Genomic DNA, 21,383 nt, shown 5'->3' with positions numbered 1-21,383 from the left:
TCACACAGCACAATGCCACAGATGTCGCAAGTTTTGAGGGAGCGTGCAGTCGGCATGCTGACTGCAGAACTTTTGCCTGTGTATTGAATATTAAGTTCTCTACCATAGGCAGCAGAGCCTGCCCAAGGCATAAGCGTACTAAGCGCTTGCTTAGGGCCCCGCGGCCACCAGGGGCCCCCCAAAAGCAATTAACAAAAAATTCTTATTTTTTATTTTTTGCATGTACGAGTCTGACTGATGATTTCTTAATGATCAAAGATATATTATTGTACAAAAACACAATTTTAGGTCAACAGAGTGCTGCTGCTGATCTAGGCCTAGTGATTCTTCCTGCCTCTCTTTAAATGTAAAGCTGCCTCTGCTGCACCTGTGACGTTTGCCGTCTGCCGTGCAATGCCAGTGCGCACTGGGCATCAAAAGCGCAGATAGAGGCAAAACAATGTCACAAAAAAGGACATATCCTTCAGGTGCAGAAAAAAGGAAGAAGAAGAAAGTGGAAGAGGAGAAAAAATGCCATGATAAAGGTATGTTTGCATGACTTGGTAATAAAAAGTTTATCAAAGAGATTTGTAGCTGTAAATAGCTTTAGCTAGGTGACGTTAGCTAGCTAGCGCGGTGCTAGCAATATGTGTTTAGCATCAGGTTACTAGTGAGATATGTTGTTTGCACAAATTGTTTGCAGCAGAGCGCGGTAATTTATGTGAGTAAAATAAACATTATTTTTTACATCAACTCATAAGTTATGTGAAACTTCCCCAGGAGCATTGTTAAAATACTTTGGAGGCACAGAATCAGCCCAGAGCCAGTCCACATCCTCAGGCTCAACTGTGAGTGATGAATCAGGTGAGGAAAAGTATACCATACAGTATACATTTAATTTCTTAGTATAAACATTACACCTGAAGGGAAATTAATATAGTCAAAGTATCTCATTAATATGTGTGCCTATATGTATGTATTTCATCTTAGGTCCATCTCCATCCTCTACAGTGCTCTCTCACACACCTCCATCCTCTGTGCCCACTGTCCCCTCCATGTCTGAAACCACAGCTGATTTATCTAGTAAGTTAACTGCAAAACACCCTTTATAATTGCTCATTGTACTGCAGAACATTCTGAGATTAATAATTATGTCCAACAGTGCAATTTAATGACCTTATAGGTCCTTCTTTTTTAGTCATTGTCTTTCTTTGGTCACTTCCTCAGCAACTTCCACCACAACGTCCCCTTCACACCATGGACCATCATCAGCTCCGCCAGTTGACCCAGCTGAGTGGCCTTCTTTCCTCTCAGATTCAGACAGGACTGAGCAGGTGATCAGAGGACCACTGTCTATTAAGGATAACTTTTCATTCCCCAAACGGCATGATGGCCGAAGTTTTCATTATCATTATACCTACAGACAGCTAGTCAATGGGGGAAAAGTCAAGCGTAGCTGGCTGACTTATTCAAGAAGTAAATATGCAGTCTATTGCTTTTGCTGCAAATTATTTTCCAAAAAGTCCTTAAAACTGGCAGCCGAGGGACAGCGGGATTGGGTCAACATAGGTGCACTGCTGAAACAGCATGAAAACAGTGAAGATCATTGTAGCAACATGGTGAAATGGAAGGAATTTGCCTTGCGTCTTTCAAAGGGGAAAACTATTGATGAATTTAACTTCAGTAGACTGCGCTCTCTTTGTACAAAGTAAACATTAAATATGAACAATTAACTAAAAATAAAAACTAGTAATTAAAGACTAATATGTACAAGACTGATGAGACAAGATGACACTTTTACTGTAAATACAAAGCTTTATCACTTGGACTGTTCAACCCCAGGCCACTCTTGTAGCTGAATGTTTTCTACATTTTAAGATTAGGAACCATATGTGGCACTCTGGACACCATTCGTTCATTCATTGGTATTATTTATGTTCTTAACTGGGCCACCCCCATATCTTTATAAATGACATGTCATTTGTAAAGACATGCCAGGCTGACAATAGGATAATGTAAACAACACTGCCAGAGCCGCAATGAGTTTATAGTAGGTGTGTGAATGATCAACAATCAATATTATTGGCAGAAATAGAGGGCCCCAAAATCAAATTTTGCTTAGGGCCCCATGGAGGCTTGGGCTGGGCACTGATAGGCAGTCTCCAAACGCGTTTCAGAGAATTTGACAGTACATCCAACCGGCTTCACAACCGCAGCCAACAGTGTAACCACACCAGCCCAGGACTTCCACATTCAGCAGGTGCACCTCCATGATCATCTGAGACCAGCCACCTGGAGAGGTGCTGCAATAATTGGTTTGTTTTACTCGTCATCCTCATCGGGGTCTTGACCAGACTGCAGTTCATCGTCGTAACCGACTTGAGTGGGCAAATGCTCACACAGCTCTTGAAATTTTATCGAATCAAATTGAACAGGTGTATGTATTGTTGTTTCTTCTTGTTCTCGTTATTTCAAGTGGCTTGCCTGAAAGCACAGATCAACCATGTTCAGTTTCATGCTCACACATACAATGGACGCAACATATACCAAGCCCCCAAAACAAACTCAGCTCACAGGAAATTAGCATGATGTTGCCTGAAAAATCCAACTGCATACACAATTTCTATGCTTTACTTATACATCCTTGAACATATTTTAGTGCGTCAAATGAAGATTGTATGCCTTAACCTTAACTGCCAATTGTTTTTTGTTAAATTTCAATTTGCACACGTAGGCGTTCATGTCACATTACGATGTAATGCTAATATATTATTAGATTATAGTACACCAGACTGTTTATTGTTGGTATACTGTAATTCCTTTGAGATGTGGAGAACACATGGATGATATTGTAAGGACACTACATGAAACACATGACTTTGAATCATCTTAGCATCACAGAGGATGTCTATGATAGGAGACCATGCATCAATCTTCGAAATGGTTGCAAATTCTGGACTAAAGTTGCCTTCTGTAGGTGCATAACGAGCTCATTCAACAACACTGAGGGTGTGGATCAGCAACAGTTGATTAATAGACATATACAGTATTTACACACAAAGCTACAGGGGTGACAAACTCCACTCTAGAGTGCATCACCAACCAGTCCAATAAGCACACCACTCCAGTGTTTCCCACACATTCATTTATTTGTGGCGGCCCGCCACGAAAGAATTACGTCCGCCACAAATTGATTTTTCTGCTTTTGACTCGCTCGACCGCTCATAAAAGCAATGGGACTGTCTGTGAATGTTGCTTGTAGTTACACCTCCGGTGCAGTAGGTGGCGGTAACTCCGCCAATAGCACTTAATTCACCTGGTGGGCCAGAAGAAGAAGAAGAAGAGGGACGGATGGACGCACGGGATCAAAATATTCACCGGCTACTTTTCATAATGATGGCGCTTCCTACGTTTCTACCTCAAACGTCCAAAAGCTGCTGAAAGCCTTGATCCAGGATGCCATGGGGAAAAAAACTTAAATGGTGCCTTTTGGCGATAGTTAGCAGCTTGGTGGCTCATAGCCGGCTAGCTAACGCTTGCTAGCATGGTAGCATTGCTTCATTTTTACAGGTGTTATAGGTAGATAGCAGAGGTGGGACCAAGTCAATGCTTTGCAAGTCACAAGTAAGTCTCAAGTCTTTGCCCTCAAGTCCGAGTCAAGTCCCGAGTCAAGACAGAGCAAGTCCGAGTCAAGTCCAAAGTCAAGACTGGAAAGTCTCAAGTCAAGTCCCAAGTCCTGCATTTTGAGTTTCGAGTCCTTTCAAGTCGTTTAACCACAGACTAATATATTTACACAGATTGTGTAAGCTTTTAAAATGCTGTATTTATTTATTAAAACAAGTGCATTTGAAATTGCAGAGAAAAAGATAGTGCTGACATTGCACTTCAAAATAGCACTATTAACCAGTCATTTTAAACATGTAACTCATTCCTTTACAGAATAAACACATTTGAAAAAAACAAGTGCAACTGTACTTATTTGCACAAAAGTGTTAACATTGTATTTCAATGGCATATTGCATTGTAACTAGTTCCACAGCAGTTTCTATCCTGTTCTTACCTTATCTCATTGAACTCATCTCATACTGTATGTGTGTTTATGTGTGCGTACACATGAAAAACATAAATATATGAACATAACAATGAACAGAGTTGTACTTTTTAGATGTCAGGACCCTATGCAATATGTACACATATTCTTAATATAGTATACATTTTAACTGACCTTTATTTGACTATGTTTGTCTTTTTGTAGGTGGCCAAAATAAGCGGGGCTGCTGACCACCGTCTAACTTTACGTTACTGTGTATGATACATTGACTAACGTATTGTTACTGTGTGTGATACATTGACTAACGTAATGTTACTGTGTGTGATACATTGACTAACGTTACGTTACTGTGTGTGATATATTGACTAACGTTACGTTACTGTGTGTGATACATTGTCTAACGTAACGTTATGTGTAGGTACCTCATGCAACCCTGCTTAAAAAAAAATCACTTGACAAAAAGTATGAATAAGGTAGCAAACTGCAGTGGACGCAACAGATTGCCGTGTTTGCAATGACGTTGTAACCATAGACATCTTATAAGTAGACGCAGGTTGCTGTGACGTGAGCAATTTGGCCGCCATCTTGAAGTGGTGATGAGGAGCCGGCGAGCAGCCTAAACTGACAGTTGACAGGTAGAAAACAAAGATGCCGGGCTGGTGTTCAGCGTTTTCCTGCTCAAATGAGCGGACTGTTGAAAATAGGAATCGGGGGATTACTTTTCACAAGTAAGATTTAACATTAACGTACTATTGGTTGTATCTTATGAAAATAATATTACCACAGAGTTGAGAAGGATCAAAGATCTTCAATATTTGTATGTGAAAATCACAAATAAATCTTCTGGGGGAGGATGACGCCCCTACAGGGGTTTGGTTTACAAACTTTCAGCCCCACCTAAAACAAAATTCACCAGCCGCCACTGATTATGATGCATTCTCATTTTAGGCAAAGTATAAGACAATACTTTCTTAACAGTATAATTGAAACCAGGAATAAGTCTTCAAGTAACAATATTCAAATACTAACATTGTTGGGTAAAACAGAATTTGGTTTTATTCTGAATCCAGTGAAACAGATTGGTGGTTATAGCTGATATGAAGACTTTCAGGTGTTTATATATGTTTAAGTATTTGGCAGACGCTTTTATCCAAAGCGACTTACATAAAATAATACATATAAAACAATCACTGCAAATATTATCATTTAAGGGAAGAATGTAATAGAAAATATCAATACAAAGTGTCAAGACAGAATAAACTCTCTGCTGCTGCAGCAACAGAGATACAGTCTATAGGTCCCTAAGATATATAGATATCTAATGTATTCATACATTGTTTATGTAGGATATATGCATGTATATATAACCTAATCATATTGTTTCTTCAACTTAAAAATAGTTTACCGTTTTTTCCCCTTCTCTAGGATTATAATCCCAGTTTTGATCTCGGACGTCTGGTCACTTATAGCATATAAGAATATTATATTACTGTTAAGCAAACTATGAATACTAAAACACGCCAAAACATGTGTCTGTTATCATAGCTACACGTATGACAAAAAAGGGGGTGAAAATCAGTGGTATTCAGTGAGGTAAAATGAATTAAATGCGCTGACAGTTCATTGTTCCTGCCAAATGAATTGCACTGAGTGGAGCGGATCACCACTCCAAGATGGCGGCCCCGCGCCTCGGCAATTCATTTTTTGTTGACCAAGTCGTAGTTTTTATACCCGAACGAAACCAACTTTGGCATAATTGTTGCGTTGTTTGACAACTTGTTCGGTGGTTGTACTGCAATTTGATTGGATGAATGCTGCGTGATGAAAACAACGTAGATCTAATTTGATTGGCTGTTGTACTGACAGCACACCAGCTGACAGGAACAACACGCTGAGAGACACAGACGAAGAAAATGAAAAATACGGAGCGCTCCCAAATAACTTTTTAAGCGTTGAATTTTGGGGAAAGCAGCAAGTCATGTCAAGTCAAAAGGCTCAAGTCCAAGTGAAGTCACAAGTCATTGATGTTAAAGTCTAAGTCGAGTTGCAAGTCTCTTTACATTTTGTCAAGTCGAGTCTAAAGTCATCAAATTCATGACTCGAGTCTGACTCGAGTCCAAGTCATGTGACTCGAGTCCACACCTCTGGTAGATAGTAGTGATGGGTCCGGCAACACCGATGCATCAGCGCATGCGTCGAGCTCATAGAGCGAAACCCTGTGTCGGTGCGCGTACCGCTTTTAGAAAGTCACGTGACCGATCATGAGCTGTTTTGGTCACGTGACCGATACGCGAACTGTGTCGCACTGACGCCTCCTCTGTGCCCTGTGAGCGGCTCTTTTCTACAGCCGGAGAAATAATAACTAAGAAGAGAAAGCGTCTAAAATTGAATACGTTGGAAAAACTGTATTTAAAAAAAAAAAAAAATGTGTAAAAAAAAAAAATAATAATTTCCAGGTCCACAAGCATCCTCATTCACAACACGTTCTCTTAGATTTCCATGTTATGATATATGTTCACATTATTTATTGACTGTATCTAAAAAAGACAAAAAATATATTTTTATTTAAATGAAGTTATGAAATAATCCTAAATGAAATACAATGACTTGGTTTATATTATTGTATATACTAGGTCAGTGGTTCTCAACCTTTTTTCAGTGATGTACCCCCTGTGAATTTTTTTTTAATTCAAGTACCCCCTAATCAGAGCAAAGCATTTTTGGTTGAAAAAAAAAAGATGAAGTAAAATACAGCACTATGTCATCAGTTTCTGATTTATTAAATTGTATAACAGTGCAAAATATTGCTCATTTGTAGTGGTCTTTCTTGAACTATTTGGAAAAAAAGATATAAAAAAAGCTAAAAACTTGTTGAAAAATAAACAAGTGATTAAATTATAAATAAAGATTTCTACACCTAGAAGTAATAATCAACTTAAAGTGCCCTCTTTGGGGATTGTATTAGAGCTCCATCTGGATTCATCAACTTAATTCTAAACATTTCTTCACAAAAAAAAAAATCTTTAACATCAATATTTATGGAACATGTCCACAAAAAATCTAGCTGTCAACACTGAATATTGCAATCACTAATTGTTCAAATCTGTATATAAATATGTACATAAAATGTTGTAATTATATTCCAACTCCGCGTCCTTCTTGGTCATCGCCGCTGCCGCTGCCGCCGCCACCCCCCGCCCCCCGACCACACCACCACAAATAGATGCCTGTCCTGTGGGAAACACTGCACTCCCTTGATGGCAGGGCTCATCACTGTCTATGTGACGGCAGTACTAAAAAAGCACCAGGCAAGGGTGTTGAGAAAGCTGTCGTCTTTCCCATGACTGCAAATTCCTGAGAGGAAAAGCTTACAGAGCTCAAACAAAAGCATGAGATTAATTCAGTGTATATTTACAAAGAGCAGCGTCAGAAATAATAACATTAATGTTATTTTGAGGTACTTGTTCTCTCTATACATACGTACATACAGACAGTCAAACCTACTTTACAAATATAAAGATCACAATTGCAGCTCCAGATTTTAGTCTATATATGATATAAAGAACGTTTACTTACTGTAGATGTTAGGTTTTATGCTCCTAAAATCTGGAATAGTCTTCCAGAAGACGCAAGATCGGTCTCAACATTGGTAATGTTTGAACCCAGCACTTGTATTTAATTGTGCATATGACAACTGAAAGTATTTTAGCTACACTCTTTGATTTTATTTTAAATTATGATATTATTTTTATTTTTGGCGTCTTGTAATTTTTTGTAAATCGCTTTGAATTGCCTTGTGTATGAATTGTGCTCCATGAATACACTTGCCTTGACAAACCTGACACAGATTTTGGTCACTTGCCAGGTGCTCTCAATAAGAATAAAATGATGCTTCATTTATTAATCTTCTATTGCGTGTCCTATTTAGGGTCGCAGGTGAGCTGGAGTCTATCCTAGCTGACTTTGGGTGAGAAGCAGGTTTTAACCAGGAGGACTTGTCACCAGTCAACCTTAAAACACATATAGACAAACAACCAATTACATTCACACGTATGGACCATTTAAAAAGCCATGCAAAAAAACAGGCCCATGGAGACATGGAATCTCAACAGAGAGGTCCAAGTTGAGATTCGAACCCAGAAACTACTTGCTGTGAGACAGACGTCAAATCGAGGCAATGTTATTTTTATAGCGCCAATTCACAGGAGACGTTATTCGAAGATAGTTTACACATGGCGCAGGTCGAGAAAACATGCCTCATGCATTGAATAGAATTAACTGAACTTATTGTGACGGAGGCAATGAAAAAAAACCCTTGTTCCCTGTTCGGATGTGCTCCGCTACATATACGTGAATATTCCAAAGTCAATTAAACTGTTCTTATGAAAGCAATAAACAAAACAAAGATCTCATTTATGGCTTTTTCCACCTCAAATACGGCTAAACCACAATTTAGCGCCAAGAGGACATCAAACTTGACTAAATAAAGGAAGTAAAAGTTGTAACAAAGTTTCTGCATGTGAACCAGCGCCGCAGCCACTTTCAGACAATTATCAACAATACTAATTATACAATGCCTCAATTGTGGACAAGGAGGGACACAGTCATAGATGGATGTTCAATCGACAAGTAAGTGAAAACCTTCCACAGGTGCTGCAAACAACAATTTCCTTAGTTCACAGACTATCAATGCCGAGCTAAAACAACCAATGAGCGCGCCCTCACTGACGTCAGGCACCACATTTTAGAGGCACACACTGACACACTCTACTCTGATGAAACATCTCTCAAATGCATACACTATATATTTGAAAGTTAAAAAAAAAGTTACCTTCCCTAGTAACTAATTACATCTATTAAGTAATAACTCTTAGTAATGACTGTTAGTCATTCAATTAGTAATTACCTTTTTGGGAAATCAATGAGTAACTGTAATTAATTACTTTTTCAAAGTAAATTTCCAATCATTGGCTAAAACAAAGCCAGCTGATTTTAGAGAGGTGTAACACCAGGAAGCAGCAACCCGGTCAATAAGTATCATAAAAGTGTACCATATTCTTGATCTACATAATTTTCACTGTACACATTGTCCCAATTTTGCTTTTTTGGATCATTCTTAAAATCAATCCTACTTTTTTTTGTGTATAGTTTCCATAGTGTCTTGTTGTCATCAATGTTCCTCTTCTTGTCACTGATATTGGTTAATAGCAGACCACAGGTCGTATTATAATCAAAATCATTGGTAAAAATACTATCAATAAGTAAGGCACAGTGTCCTATGATTCTGCTTGGTCTTGAAATTTTAGGATAAACTCATGCCATACATTGTATCCACTCTATGAAACCATCAATGGTCTTTTGTATATTCAGGTAAAAAAACAAAACAATGTTGAAGTCATCACATAAGAACATTACTTTTTGACTGATATTAGTAAAATTTGTCTCAATCCAAAAAAACATTTCAGTACTTGACTTAGGTGTTCTATATTAATATACATCTGGTCAATACGTTTCTGCGTTTTTCATGACATACAAACGCATTTCAATGGTTATACATTCTAAGATATTATCAATAGCAAATTAAATTTTTAACCACTTTGCCACTTAGTTTGGGTTCCTCATCACATACACACCTACAGTACTCCTCCACCATTCTTGTTGGTTCTCTTGATGTAATTTAGTTCATATCCTTCCAGATCGAAATCTGTCCCATTTTTAACATTGATCCATGTTTCTGAGATAGCGATCACTTCAAAGTGATTGTTGAATTGTTCCAAAAAACTGTTTAATGTTGTCGGAGTTTGCATACAAGCTTCTGTTGTTGAAATGAACAATTGACAGTTTGTTGTCAGTAGGGATGTATACTGAGTACCGGTATTTTTTCCTAATTTGGTTGGTCCAGGAAGACTGTTAAGATCCTGGACTGACCATACGGTTATCGGTATTTTTCTTATCCAGCTGACCGTTGTAAATATGACACATGGCCACATTCGAATGAAGTTCCGCTGCTACAGATAAAAAAGACACGGGCAGATGGTTATCAGCTTGGAATAATCACAAATAAGGAAGCAACATCACACAAAAGTTTGTAACGACAATATTTCCTCAAAGTCATGCACGCTAATAGTAGAGTTAGCGTTTGAGAGTTTGGCCAATATTATTCCACTCAAAAAAATTTAAAATTGTAATAATCAACCAGGTCTTTTTATTTATATAGTATGTGAATGTGAGTGTGATTGTTTGTCTATCTGTGTTGGACCTACAATGAGGTGGCTCCAGCACGCCTCCCAATTTATTGTTACAAAATGCACACACACCTAACATGGTACATTTTTGGTGCTTCAACATTGTCTTGACCACGCCCCGATGCAAGATGGCGCCAGTATGTGCTTTGGCCTGCCGTCTCTCGCTGTCAGCTCTGTTCGTCAGCTCACTGCTTGTGTATGACCGCCAAACACTGTTGGATCTTTGCCCCTCCCACTGATATGATCAACTTCGACGTTGGTTTTTCGACGTCCCAGTCAGCTTTTTCACCTGGCCGGATTCCTGCCTTCCTTTCCCGCCCCCTGGCTCCTCTCCCCCGGCGGAAGCGTCTCCGGCGCCGCGGTAAACGTGGCGGCCAGCTGGTGAAAGTTAGGGCACTCCTGGCCCGGCTTCCCGTGGCTCCCCGAAGGAGGAATGGTGCGGTATCCGGTCTCCTCCTGCACCCACGCTCGCTCGATCCTATCGGCTCCTGGCTGGTTCCTATCGTTGGTTTAGAGGAAGAAGCTTGCCGTCGTCGCTCCTGCTGTCCCCGCCCCCGGAGGCGCGGGGTGGATCACCGCCACCTGCGGGCTGTGTGTCGGGCCCCACCCGGATTAATTGCGGCCCTGGACGTGCTGGCCCCCGCCAGGTTCGGTCTTGTGAACGCAAGATCTTTGACAAACAAAACTTTTATCCTGAAGGATTTCTTCACTTCCCGCGGACTGGACTTCCTCTGTGTGACGGAGACATGGCTGAGAGCCGGTGAGTCCGCCCCTCTTAATGAACTTCTGCCTCCGGAGTGTTCCTACTTTAATTCCCCACGGCCGTCCGGTCGAAAAGGAGGAGGATTAGCAGTCGTTTTTAAAAATGACTTTAAATGCCGTCAGATCCGCCTACAATCCTCCTTTTCAAGCTTCGAACTGTGCATGTTTGAACTGGGTCTTTCTGATGTCGTCCTGTGTGCCGTCATCTATCGACCACCCAAGTACCACAAAGACTTTATAACTGACTTTTCTGAATTTCTGGCTGAAATCCTGCCCAAATATGATCGTGTCCTTATTGTGGGTGATTTTAATATTCACACCTGCTGTCCAGATGAGCCGCTTTCCAGGAGCTTCCTGAATATAATCGACTCATTTAACTTTGTACAGTCTGTGTGTGGTTCTACACATGAACGCGGGCATACACTCGATTTAGTGCTCTCGTATGGTTTGTGTGTTTTTAATTTGGACATTTGCGACGCTGTGTTCTCTGATCACATGCCGATCCTGTTTGATATTGCCACGCAGTGTCCAGTTAAATTGTGCGCACCGCCCCAACGCTCTAGCATGTTTAATTCTTCGTCTCCTGCTCGGTTCTCCTCTTTTTTTTCTCGACTCTTTGTGATGATAATTCTGCAGCATCTGTGTGTCTGAATACTGAAGAGTTGGTTTCTGGGTTCAACTCTATCTGTTTACAAACACTGGACACAATCGCGCCTTTCAAATGCCGCCGCGCTAAAGCTACGCCTCAGCCCTGGTTGAATGACGTCACTCGGGCTGCCAGGCGCGTATGTAGAAGAGCAGAGAGAAAATGGAAAAAAGACAGGCTGCATGTGTCCTTTGCCATTTTTAAAGAAAGCCTGTTTTCCTTTCAGATGACTGTAAAAGCAGAAATGAATATATATCTATCTCAGATTATGTCTTCTAACTGTAACAACCCCAGAGTTCTGTTTAAAACTATTAACACTGTCATTGATGCTCCCAAATCTGCTGGTTTTGATGCTTCTTTTGAATTCTGTGAAAATTGTCTCCATTTTTTCACTGACAAAATTGTGTCAACTAGAGCCAGTCTATCTCAGCCTTCATATGACCCTTCTGTTACCCTGCATTTCTCTTCTGTTTTCCATCAGTTTGAGCCGGTGTCCTTTTCTTTTTTAAGTGACACAGTTAGTCATATGAAGCCCTCTGGTTCTCCTGCAGATGCCCTCCCACCTCGCCTGTTTAAGGAGGTATTTGCTACTATTGGATCAAGTGTCCTTAACATTATCAATAGTAGCCTCTCTTCTGGAATAGTTCCAGTAGAGTTTAAACATGCAGTGGTACGACCTCTACTTAAAAAACCCAGCCTCGACCCCTTTCTCCTCTCTAACTTCAGACCTATCTCTAATCTTCCATACATTTCCAAAATATTAGAGAAGGTTGTCTACAGTCAGTTGTTGCCCTTCTTAGAGGATAATGGTATCACTGAGCTGTTCCAGTCCGGTTTTAAAGCCCTCCACAGCACAGAGTCAGCGCTTCTAAAAGTTTTTAACGATACCCTCCTGTCCACTGATTCTGGTAAATATGTTGTCCTGGTGCTTTTAGATCTGTCTGCTGCGTTCGACACCGTCGACCACGCCACCTTAATCACTCGTCTTGAGAACTGTGTGGGCATTAAGGGCGCCGCCCTCAACTGGTTCCGGTCGTACCTAACCGACAGGAGTTTTTGTGTAAAAGTAGACAGTTTTATGTCGTCCACAGCTCCTTTACCACATGGGGTCCCCCAGGGCTCAATCCTTGCCCCAATTTTATTTGCGCTTTACCTTCTCCCCCTTGGTTCTATTTTTAGGAAGTACAGTATTGCATTTCATTTTTATGCCGATGATTGCCAGATTTATTTTCCCATGGCACAAAATAACACGGTTCAACGTCTTATTGACTGCCTGGACGACATCAAAGTCTGGCTTTCAGCTAACTTCCTGAGCCTAAATGAAGATAAAACAGAAGTTATGTTGTTCGGTCCAAGTCGCTCTCCCTCCCCCAACGTTGACCTCGGCACTCTGATCCCGTATCTCAGCGACTCTGTCACAAACCTGGGGGTAAAGTTTGACTCAGATTTTAAATTCGAAAAACAAATCAGCAGCGTCGTTCAAAAAAGCTTTTATCAATTACGCCAAATAGCGAAAGTGAAACCGCTTCTATCAAGACATGATCTTGAGAAATTAATCCACGCTTTTATCTCGACTCGTCTTGATTATTGTAATGCCCTGTATGTTGGCATTAGCCAGGCCTCCCTCGCCCACCTGCAGCTCGTGCAGAACTCTGCTGCTCGTCTGCTAACACAGACCCGCAGACGTGAGCACATCACCCCTATTTTAGCGTCCCTTCACTGGCTCCCTGTGCGTTACCGAATACATTTTAAACTCCTTTTATTTGTTTTTAAATGTCTAAACAACCTCGCGCCAACCTATCTCTCCGACCTCCTTCAGCCTTACTGCCCCACCCGATCCTTAAGATCAGCCGATCAGCTGCTGTTGACGGTCCCTGACACAAGGCTGAAGCTTAGAGGTGACAGAGCTTTCGCCGTTGCTGCTCCCAAGCTCTGGAACGACCTACCCCTGAGTGCTAGACAAGCCTCCTCTCTTCCTGTTTTTAAATCTCTCTTAAAAACATACTTTTATTCCATGGCTTTTAACACTGAGTGATATCCATCCTGCAATGGCGCCCCATAATACACCTGCTGTGATCCTGTTTTTATGTTTTTATGTTTTTATTAATTCTATTTTAATTATTTATTTTTTATCGTGTTCTGTTTGTGTTGTGTTGTGTTTGCTCGGTACTCGTTTTATCTTTTAACCTGCTCATTGTACAGCACTTTGGCTACCCCTGTGGTAAATTTTAAATGTGCTCTATAAATAAAGTTGATTTGATTTGATTTGATAAATGATTATATTTATTTATATTATATATTTTTTATGATTTATCATGTAAAAGGTCTGTGGTCTGCACATGAATACCATTTATAAATATTATTTTACTTTTAATATTTATCGCATTATTGATATTATTTCAAATATTATTATAGGGAAAAGTGGTAAAAAATGGGTGGATATAATGAGTGTAATTGTAATGAATAAAAACACATTGATGGATCTGTGTGGATTTTACAAGATGATGACTCTCACATTATTAACTGTATCCACTCGGCATCCATTGCACCGGTCACCCAGGGGGGGATCCCCACATCTGCGGTCCCTTCCAAGGTTTCTTGTTGTTCCCATTGGGTTGAGATTTTTCTTGCCCTGATGTGGGATCTGTGCCGAGGATGTCGTTGTGGCTTGTGCAGCCCATGGAGACATTGGTGAATAAAGGCATAAGTAAACTTTGATTGATGACATAACTGCATTGCACCTTGCTCTGCAAACATAGTTGACTTGTTTAAAGGGGAACTGCACTTTTTTCATGCATTCTAAATAGTAAATAAATGCGATCAAAAGTCTGCTTACAATGGAGTCTATGGGTGCCGCTCTATTCTGCCTATAAAATCCCCTAAAAAACATCCAAACACAGCCGTTAAAGTTGTGTATACATGCTGTAAGTGTATATGTAATGTAGTAGGGGGCACATTTACAATAACATTTAATATTTTTGTATTTTGATAGTTTTAAGCATACGCGGCACATTCATTTCAAAAACACATCAGTTCGCTTTTTTTTCTTCTTAATCACTGACTTCTGCTCACTGCAGGCTTTATGAGAGCCTAAAAAACATAATAAAACATCACTTACTGTGCAATGTCTGCTGTCATTAGGATGCTGACTGATAGATTCCTGTTACAATCCGGTTTAGATGAAGAATGACTTATAACCCACGCGAAGAAAAGGGGGTAGAACCAAACGTCTTTTCGTGTTGTTATCGTCATAAATTGGCTGTCAAAGTGTACCAACTTACAACCTCATCCTTCTACTATCAAGGTGAGAGGCATGATTTATGATCTACAATAAACTTCCATGAGCAGAGAAGTTAGGAAACAGCTGACCACTTGATGATGTAAACATAGGCACACACGCTAGTGATCACGGCGCCGCTGTGAATAGTTTGTCTGCGTTAGCGCTTATAATAACAATATCACTGATATTAGTGTTGTTGGCTCTTTTTGGATGGTTGTTTAGAGAGCTTTATGGGCGGACTAGAGGACCTCCCATTGGATCTGCTGTAAGCGGACTTTTATTTACCTTTATTCATGAGTTAGATTGCATTAAAAAAATACATCCGTCCTCATGTCTTTCATATTGATTGTGAACGATAGGCAACATTGCAAAATAAAAGTGCAGTTACCCATTAAGACTTAAAAAGCAGGTGTCGAAAAATACTTCTCTGCTGTGAGATGTTATATTATGATGTTGCTGGTGTGTAACCTCTTGTGCTTAAAGATATGCTGATAAAGAATGCATTTTTTCCTTATCTTTAGTCACACAAATTACAGGTAAAAGCCAGTAAATTAGAATATTTTGAAAAACTTGATTTATTTCAGTAATTGCATTCAAAAGGTGTAACTTGTACATTATATTTATTCATTGTACACAGACTGATGCATTCAAATGTTTATTTCATTTAATTTTGATGATTTGAAGTGGCAACAAATGAAAATCCAAAATTCCGTGTGTCACAAAATTAGAATATTACTTAAGGCTAATACAAAAAAGGGATTTTTAGAAATGTTGGCCAACTGAAAAGTATGAAAATGAAAAATATGAGCATGTACAATACTCAATATTTGGTTGGAACTCCTTTTGCCTCAATTACTGCGTTAATGCGGCGTGGCATGGAGTCGATGAGTTTCTGACACTGCTCAGGTGTTATGAGAGCCCAGGTTGCTCTGATAGTGGCCTTCAACTCTTCTGCGTTTTTGGGTCTGGCATTCTGCATCTTCCTTTTCACAATACCCCACAGATTTTCTATGGGGCTAAGGTCAGGGGAGTTGGCGGGCCAATTTAGACCAGAAATACCATGGTCCGTAAACCAGGCACGGGTAGATTTTGCGCTGTGTGCAGGCGCCAAGTCCTGTTGGAACTTGAAATCTCCATCTCCATAGAGCAGGTCAGCAGCAGGAAGCATGAAGTGCTCTAAAACTTGCTGGTAGACGGCTGCGTTGACCCTGGATCTCAGGAAACAGAGTGGACCGACACCAGCAGATGACATGGCACCCCAAACCATCACCCAACCATGCAAATTTTGCATTTCCTTTGGAAATCGAGGTCCCAGAGTCTGGAGGAAGACAGGAGAGGCACAGGATCCACGTTGCCTGAAGTCTAGTGTAAAGTTTCCACCATCAGTGATGGTTTGGGGTGCCATGTCATCTGCTGGTGTCGGTCCACTCTGTTTCCTGAGATCCAGGGTCAACGCAGCCGTCTACCAGCAAGTTTTAGAGCACTTCATGCTTCCTGCTGCTGACCTGCTCTATGGAGATGGAGATTTCAAGTTCCAACAGGACTTGGCGCCTGCACACAGCGCAAAATCTACCCGTGCCTGGTTTACGGACCATGGTATTTCTGTTCTAAATTGGCCCGCCAACTCCCCTGACCTCAGCCCCATAGAAAATCTGTGGGGTATTGTGAAAAGGAAGATGCAGAATGCCAGACCCAAAAACGCAGAAGAGTTGAAGGCCACTATCAGAGCAACCTGGGCTCTCATAACACCTGAGCAGTGCCAGAAACTCATCGACTCCATGCCACGCCGCATTAACGCAGTAATTGAGGCAAAAGGAGCTCCAACCAAGTATTGAGTATTGTACATGCTCATATTTTTCATTTTCATACTTTTCAGTTGGCCAACATTTCTAAAAATCCCTTTTTTGTATTAGGCTTAAGTAATATTCTAATTTTGTGACACACGGAATTTTGGATTTTCATTTGTTGCCACTTCAAATCATCAAAATTAAATGAAATAAACATTTGAATGCATCAGTCTGTGTGCAATGAATAAATATAATGTACAAGTTACACCTTTTGAATGCAATTACTGAAATAAATCAAGTTTTTCAAAATATTCTAATTTACTGGCTTTTACCTGTACATATAGTACCTGTAGGAGACAGAATGAAGGTTTTGGGTAACAAAGTGTGTCTGCAGGGTTGTAGGGAGGTGTTGGTCATGTGGGTATGGGTGTGTCATAAGTATACAATAAATATTTAAAAGACTAGCATACACTTGTGCAGGGAGAAAACAAAGAACAATAAAAATTAGAGAGGAAGGAATAGCCATATTATTTTTGACCGCTATAATTCATGCTTAAATATGTGTTGAGAACACATCACATTATCCCTACTGCCCTACTGTATGTTATACAAAAGGATTGTTCAAATAAATACACAAAACGCAGTCCGCATCTTGGCGTCTTTGTACAGTCGGCGCGTCATCCAAGCTCCAATAATTAATTTCCACCTCTCAGTGACCAGAAGGAAAGGTTGGTCGCAACATTACCAATAAAAGTACCGATGAACACCGGTATTGATAACGAATATCAATATTACTTTGTTGTCAAAGCTGTCATCTTTAATATTGTTTTGACAACAAGTACACTTCTGGACGTCCATTCAGCTTGATGTAAATTTTACAGTTCCCAACATTTTTTCCTGTTTTTCTCAAGCCGCATGCTTTCTTGGCGATTTCAGCGATGCGTTGTGAGGTGGTTATTCATGTGCAGTTGTACACATTTGTATCCTTCAGCTTCTTATTAGCGGTGCCATTTTGGATTTTCTGTTAGCAAGTTTCACAAGGATGACCGGAAATAGAGTTATTGTTTCTTCCACTCACTGGGATCGATGGTATTAATGTTGGCATCAATTTCCTTTGATTGCAAAAAGTTGACCACTTGTTGCTCTGCTGAGGCGACATCCATTTCATCTTGTTCTCCTCCATTATCCACGGCTCTTGCGCAGGATCCTGATTTAATTTGGTGTCTTGTCACAATGATACAAATCATTTGTTTATCCTGATCCATTTCATCTATGATATTCTTTATATCTATATCATATATATATATATATATATATACATATATATATATATATATATATATATATATATATATATATATATATATATATATATATATATATATATATATATATATATATATATATGATGTTCCAGTATCTTGTTATTTCTTGATCTATTGCAATATTTTCCTCTCGGAGAATCTTTATTTCTTGCTGCATTTCTGTTTAAGAGATTCATCACACGTCCTTTTGACCTTGTTATTCTGGGTTTGCAGGCTTTCTGTGTTTTCTTGTAGGCTTTTCATTTCTTCGTTCTGTTATAATCTTACTCTTTCCACATCTGCTTTCAATTTGTCAATTTTTTTCTTACACCAATCGGATGTCTTGGTTCTTCTCTTTGTGTCCTGTTTGTAGAGCCTCATTTGATGAGACTAAAGGTGCCAGGCAGTGAGGTTTTTTTGTGGCATCGCTGCATTAGCAGCCCGCTAACGGCAATTGCCTTTTAAGAGACCCGCGGCACTTTTAATTTGTATATTTCAACAAATTTATATCTAGGTCTGATCAGAAATCAACTGGAGTTGTCAGCCCGTCAACTAAGATTACTCTGTGTGGTCAGAAACACTTTAAAACTGCTTCAAACTTTGTCTGGTTTTTGGTTGCCGGGCAACCGCTTTGAATTGCGGAAGGGTCCGCTGGCTTGAGGCTAACAGCTATTCCAATTTGCTTCTTTCAGTGAATCTGTGCCTCAGACTGGAACAAGATGCCAGCAAACGCTGTTGTAGCTGTGATCACAATCAGTGGTCAGGAAAACATCAATGTTATCAAAAAAACCCAGTAGCAAAAGCAACGCTTATTTATTTGCGTCCTTTCCTGTTGACAGGAAGTACAGGAATATTCTTCTAATATATAAAGAAGATATAATTAACTCGACCACTTCATCCTCCCAGCACACCTGCTGTACTCGCGGGATCTGATGATTCAAATGTGAAGTTGAATCATCAATTGTTGATCACGACTGTTTAATACATCAGGTTTACCACTAAGCTGGAAATAAATTTTCCGACAGAGACTCTCTTTTTTTCCCTGTAAAACCTACATCAAAAATAATAACTTTGCTTCTATGATGTAACAGTTTGCTTGTTCACTTTCATTTTAATTTCGCTGACATTTTGTCTTTACTTTGCTTCACTTCCGGTTTATGTGATATCAGGTGAGTTGACTTCCTGCTGTTTATAAAGAATCTGTTAATAAAGTTGTTAAAAAACATCTTGTCTGTGTCGTATTCGTCTGAGTATAGATCAATCACTCTGTTCTAAGAGAGCACAGAAAGTAGGTTCAATGTCCACAATTGAATATCTTAGTTGCTCATACAGTAATATGTTTGTATTGGTTTGGATTAGAGTATGTCCTAATGGGGAAATACGTTAAAGTCTTTTGTATTCATGTTAGCATTTAAGCTAGATAGCGAGCTAGCTGGTCATTGAGTTTATCAAAGTGCAGTTATTAATCACGTTTTTTTTACATAATTTTGTTCCAATACGGTAATACTAACCGTTGTGAGTTGTATCAATAATAACGTTTATAGAAACATCCCGAGAGGGGAGATACTTTGCTACTTTGAGACAGTTTAAGAAACAGAACAAGGTACAAGGAGGAAGCAGAATGCAAAGAACCACTTACGTATTACTTATTCATAGTTATTTTATATTAACTATCTATTTCTGTTTTAAAAAATGTTCAAAGGTGTGCATTATTGTAAACATAGGAAGTCAACTATCAGTATTTTCTGAGACATGGAAAAGGGGTAGGATTAAATAAGCTCTGCTTTTTGCTAGTCCTCTTCGGGCATGTTGAATTGTGCAGTCACAAACGAATGTTACTTATTGTAATTTTGTCAAGCATGTTTGAAATAAACTCAAGCATTACTATTACCATTTATCATAATAGCAGCCATTTGTTGACAAGCTGCCAGAGGTTGAAATCAATATATTTAAAAGTGTCAATCAATCAATCAATTTGATTCATTTGAAGTATGTTAAAACTTCACAAGCACACATTTTTTCTGCAGTGATCAACTGTCCAAAAGGAATGGGAAGAAGCAGAACTTGTCTGGCCCCCACCCCTGTGCCATAAACAGCATTCAAAAAAAAGAAAAAGAAAGAACAAAAAACAAACAAAACTGATCGGACGCAATTTAGCATGCAGCTACATTTGTACTAGTGCATTGGTGTGATTCAGTGTTAGTGATCCGATTCAGTTTTCACGTAATAGCCTGCATTTTATTTTTAATCTCAATTAATAAACTCTTGATACCTTGCTTCAAGCACTAAAAATAGATGTGCTCGTAAATCAGGTTTGTTTTGCTACAATCAGAGCTGTTTGAGAACGCCACAGACCAGAATGAGTGAAGGTGTCCTTTCCATGGAGCAGCTAATTGATTGGCTGGTGCACACAATAGACGGATGGTGCCATGGAGTCACATTCCTTACATGCCAGTCAGTCTGTCAGTGATCCTGAAAGGGAGCCCACTTTCCCAATTAGGGTCATTAGTTTGAGCCAGTAAGTGGCCCGGTCACACATGGCTGCAAAGCAGGCCCACTTTGGCACTGCGGAAGGACTCCAAGCAGAACAACACAATCAGCACGTTTTCACCAAGACGTCCATCAAAGATGAGCAGAGGTTACTCACCTTTAGCAAAGACTCGAGGGAATCGAAGAAACTGGGGTGAAATTTTCTGCAAAGATCAACACTTTGTCAGAGAATAAACGTGTCGTGATGATGATCTTGTAAAAAAAAAGTCTGACAGCAGCAGTTTGGATGCTTCTCACATCACCAGACTGGCAGTTGTGGCAGTTGCTTCATTTTACACGAGCGTTGACCGCAAAATTGACATTAAGTCCAGGGCGTTTTCAGCCGAGCGCCCACCAAAACCACTCTACCATGTAGAATTATCCTTACAAGTGTCAAATACTATTATAATTACGGTGTCGTCTTTGACTAACATTTACCTACAAATCATAATAGTTATCTAAATACATCTGGTGGTAACATCTTTGTTTGTGTGTGCTGTTGCCCAAAATGGCATCGTTAATGTCCTGTACAGTAGATATTGTTGCTCATTTGACTGCTAATTTGTTTGCTCATGTCAAGCTTTGGAACAATGATAATGGAAAATGCAACTACTGTAGTGTTTGGAATCATCAGCATTATCAAAGCAGATATGATGGGATTGGTTATTGTTGTACTGATTTTACATGTGGGAATCACAAAAACAGAACATTCAAAGCAAAGCACAACACGGAAATACATGTAAAAAATAAGGGCATTGAACATTATTTCTTTATTAAGGACATTATGTTTAATTTGATTG

At 39.7% G+C, this 21,383-nt stretch overlaps 1 protein-coding gene across 1 annotated transcript in view; it reads left to right on the top strand.

Moving 5' to 3' along the window:
* The first annotated feature begins 415 nt into the window (after positions 1 to 415).
* The window catches only part of LOC140679001 (uncharacterized), a 50,012-nt gene continuing 29,044 nt past the window's right edge, over positions 416 to 21,383 (top strand). The window contains exons 1-4 of the mRNA XM_072913735.1: positions 416 to 524; positions 760 to 843; positions 970 to 1,062; positions 1,207 to 1,687. Coding sequence (XP_072769836.1) covers positions 440 to 524; positions 760 to 843; positions 970 to 1,062; positions 1,207 to 1,687 — 743 coding nt within the window. The 5' untranslated portion in view covers positions 416 to 439. The remainder of the gene's footprint in view (positions 525 to 759; positions 844 to 969; positions 1,063 to 1,206; positions 1,688 to 21,383) is intronic.

The sequence above is a fragment of the Nerophis lumbriciformis genome, linkage group LG08 (genome assembly GCF_033978685.3).
Source record: "Nerophis lumbriciformis linkage group LG08, RoL_Nlum_v2.1, whole genome shotgun sequence".
NCBI classification, from domain to species: domain Eukaryota; kingdom Metazoa; phylum Chordata; class Actinopteri; order Syngnathiformes; family Syngnathidae; genus Nerophis; species Nerophis lumbriciformis.
This window is presented reverse-complemented; position numbering and strand designations above follow the sequence as displayed.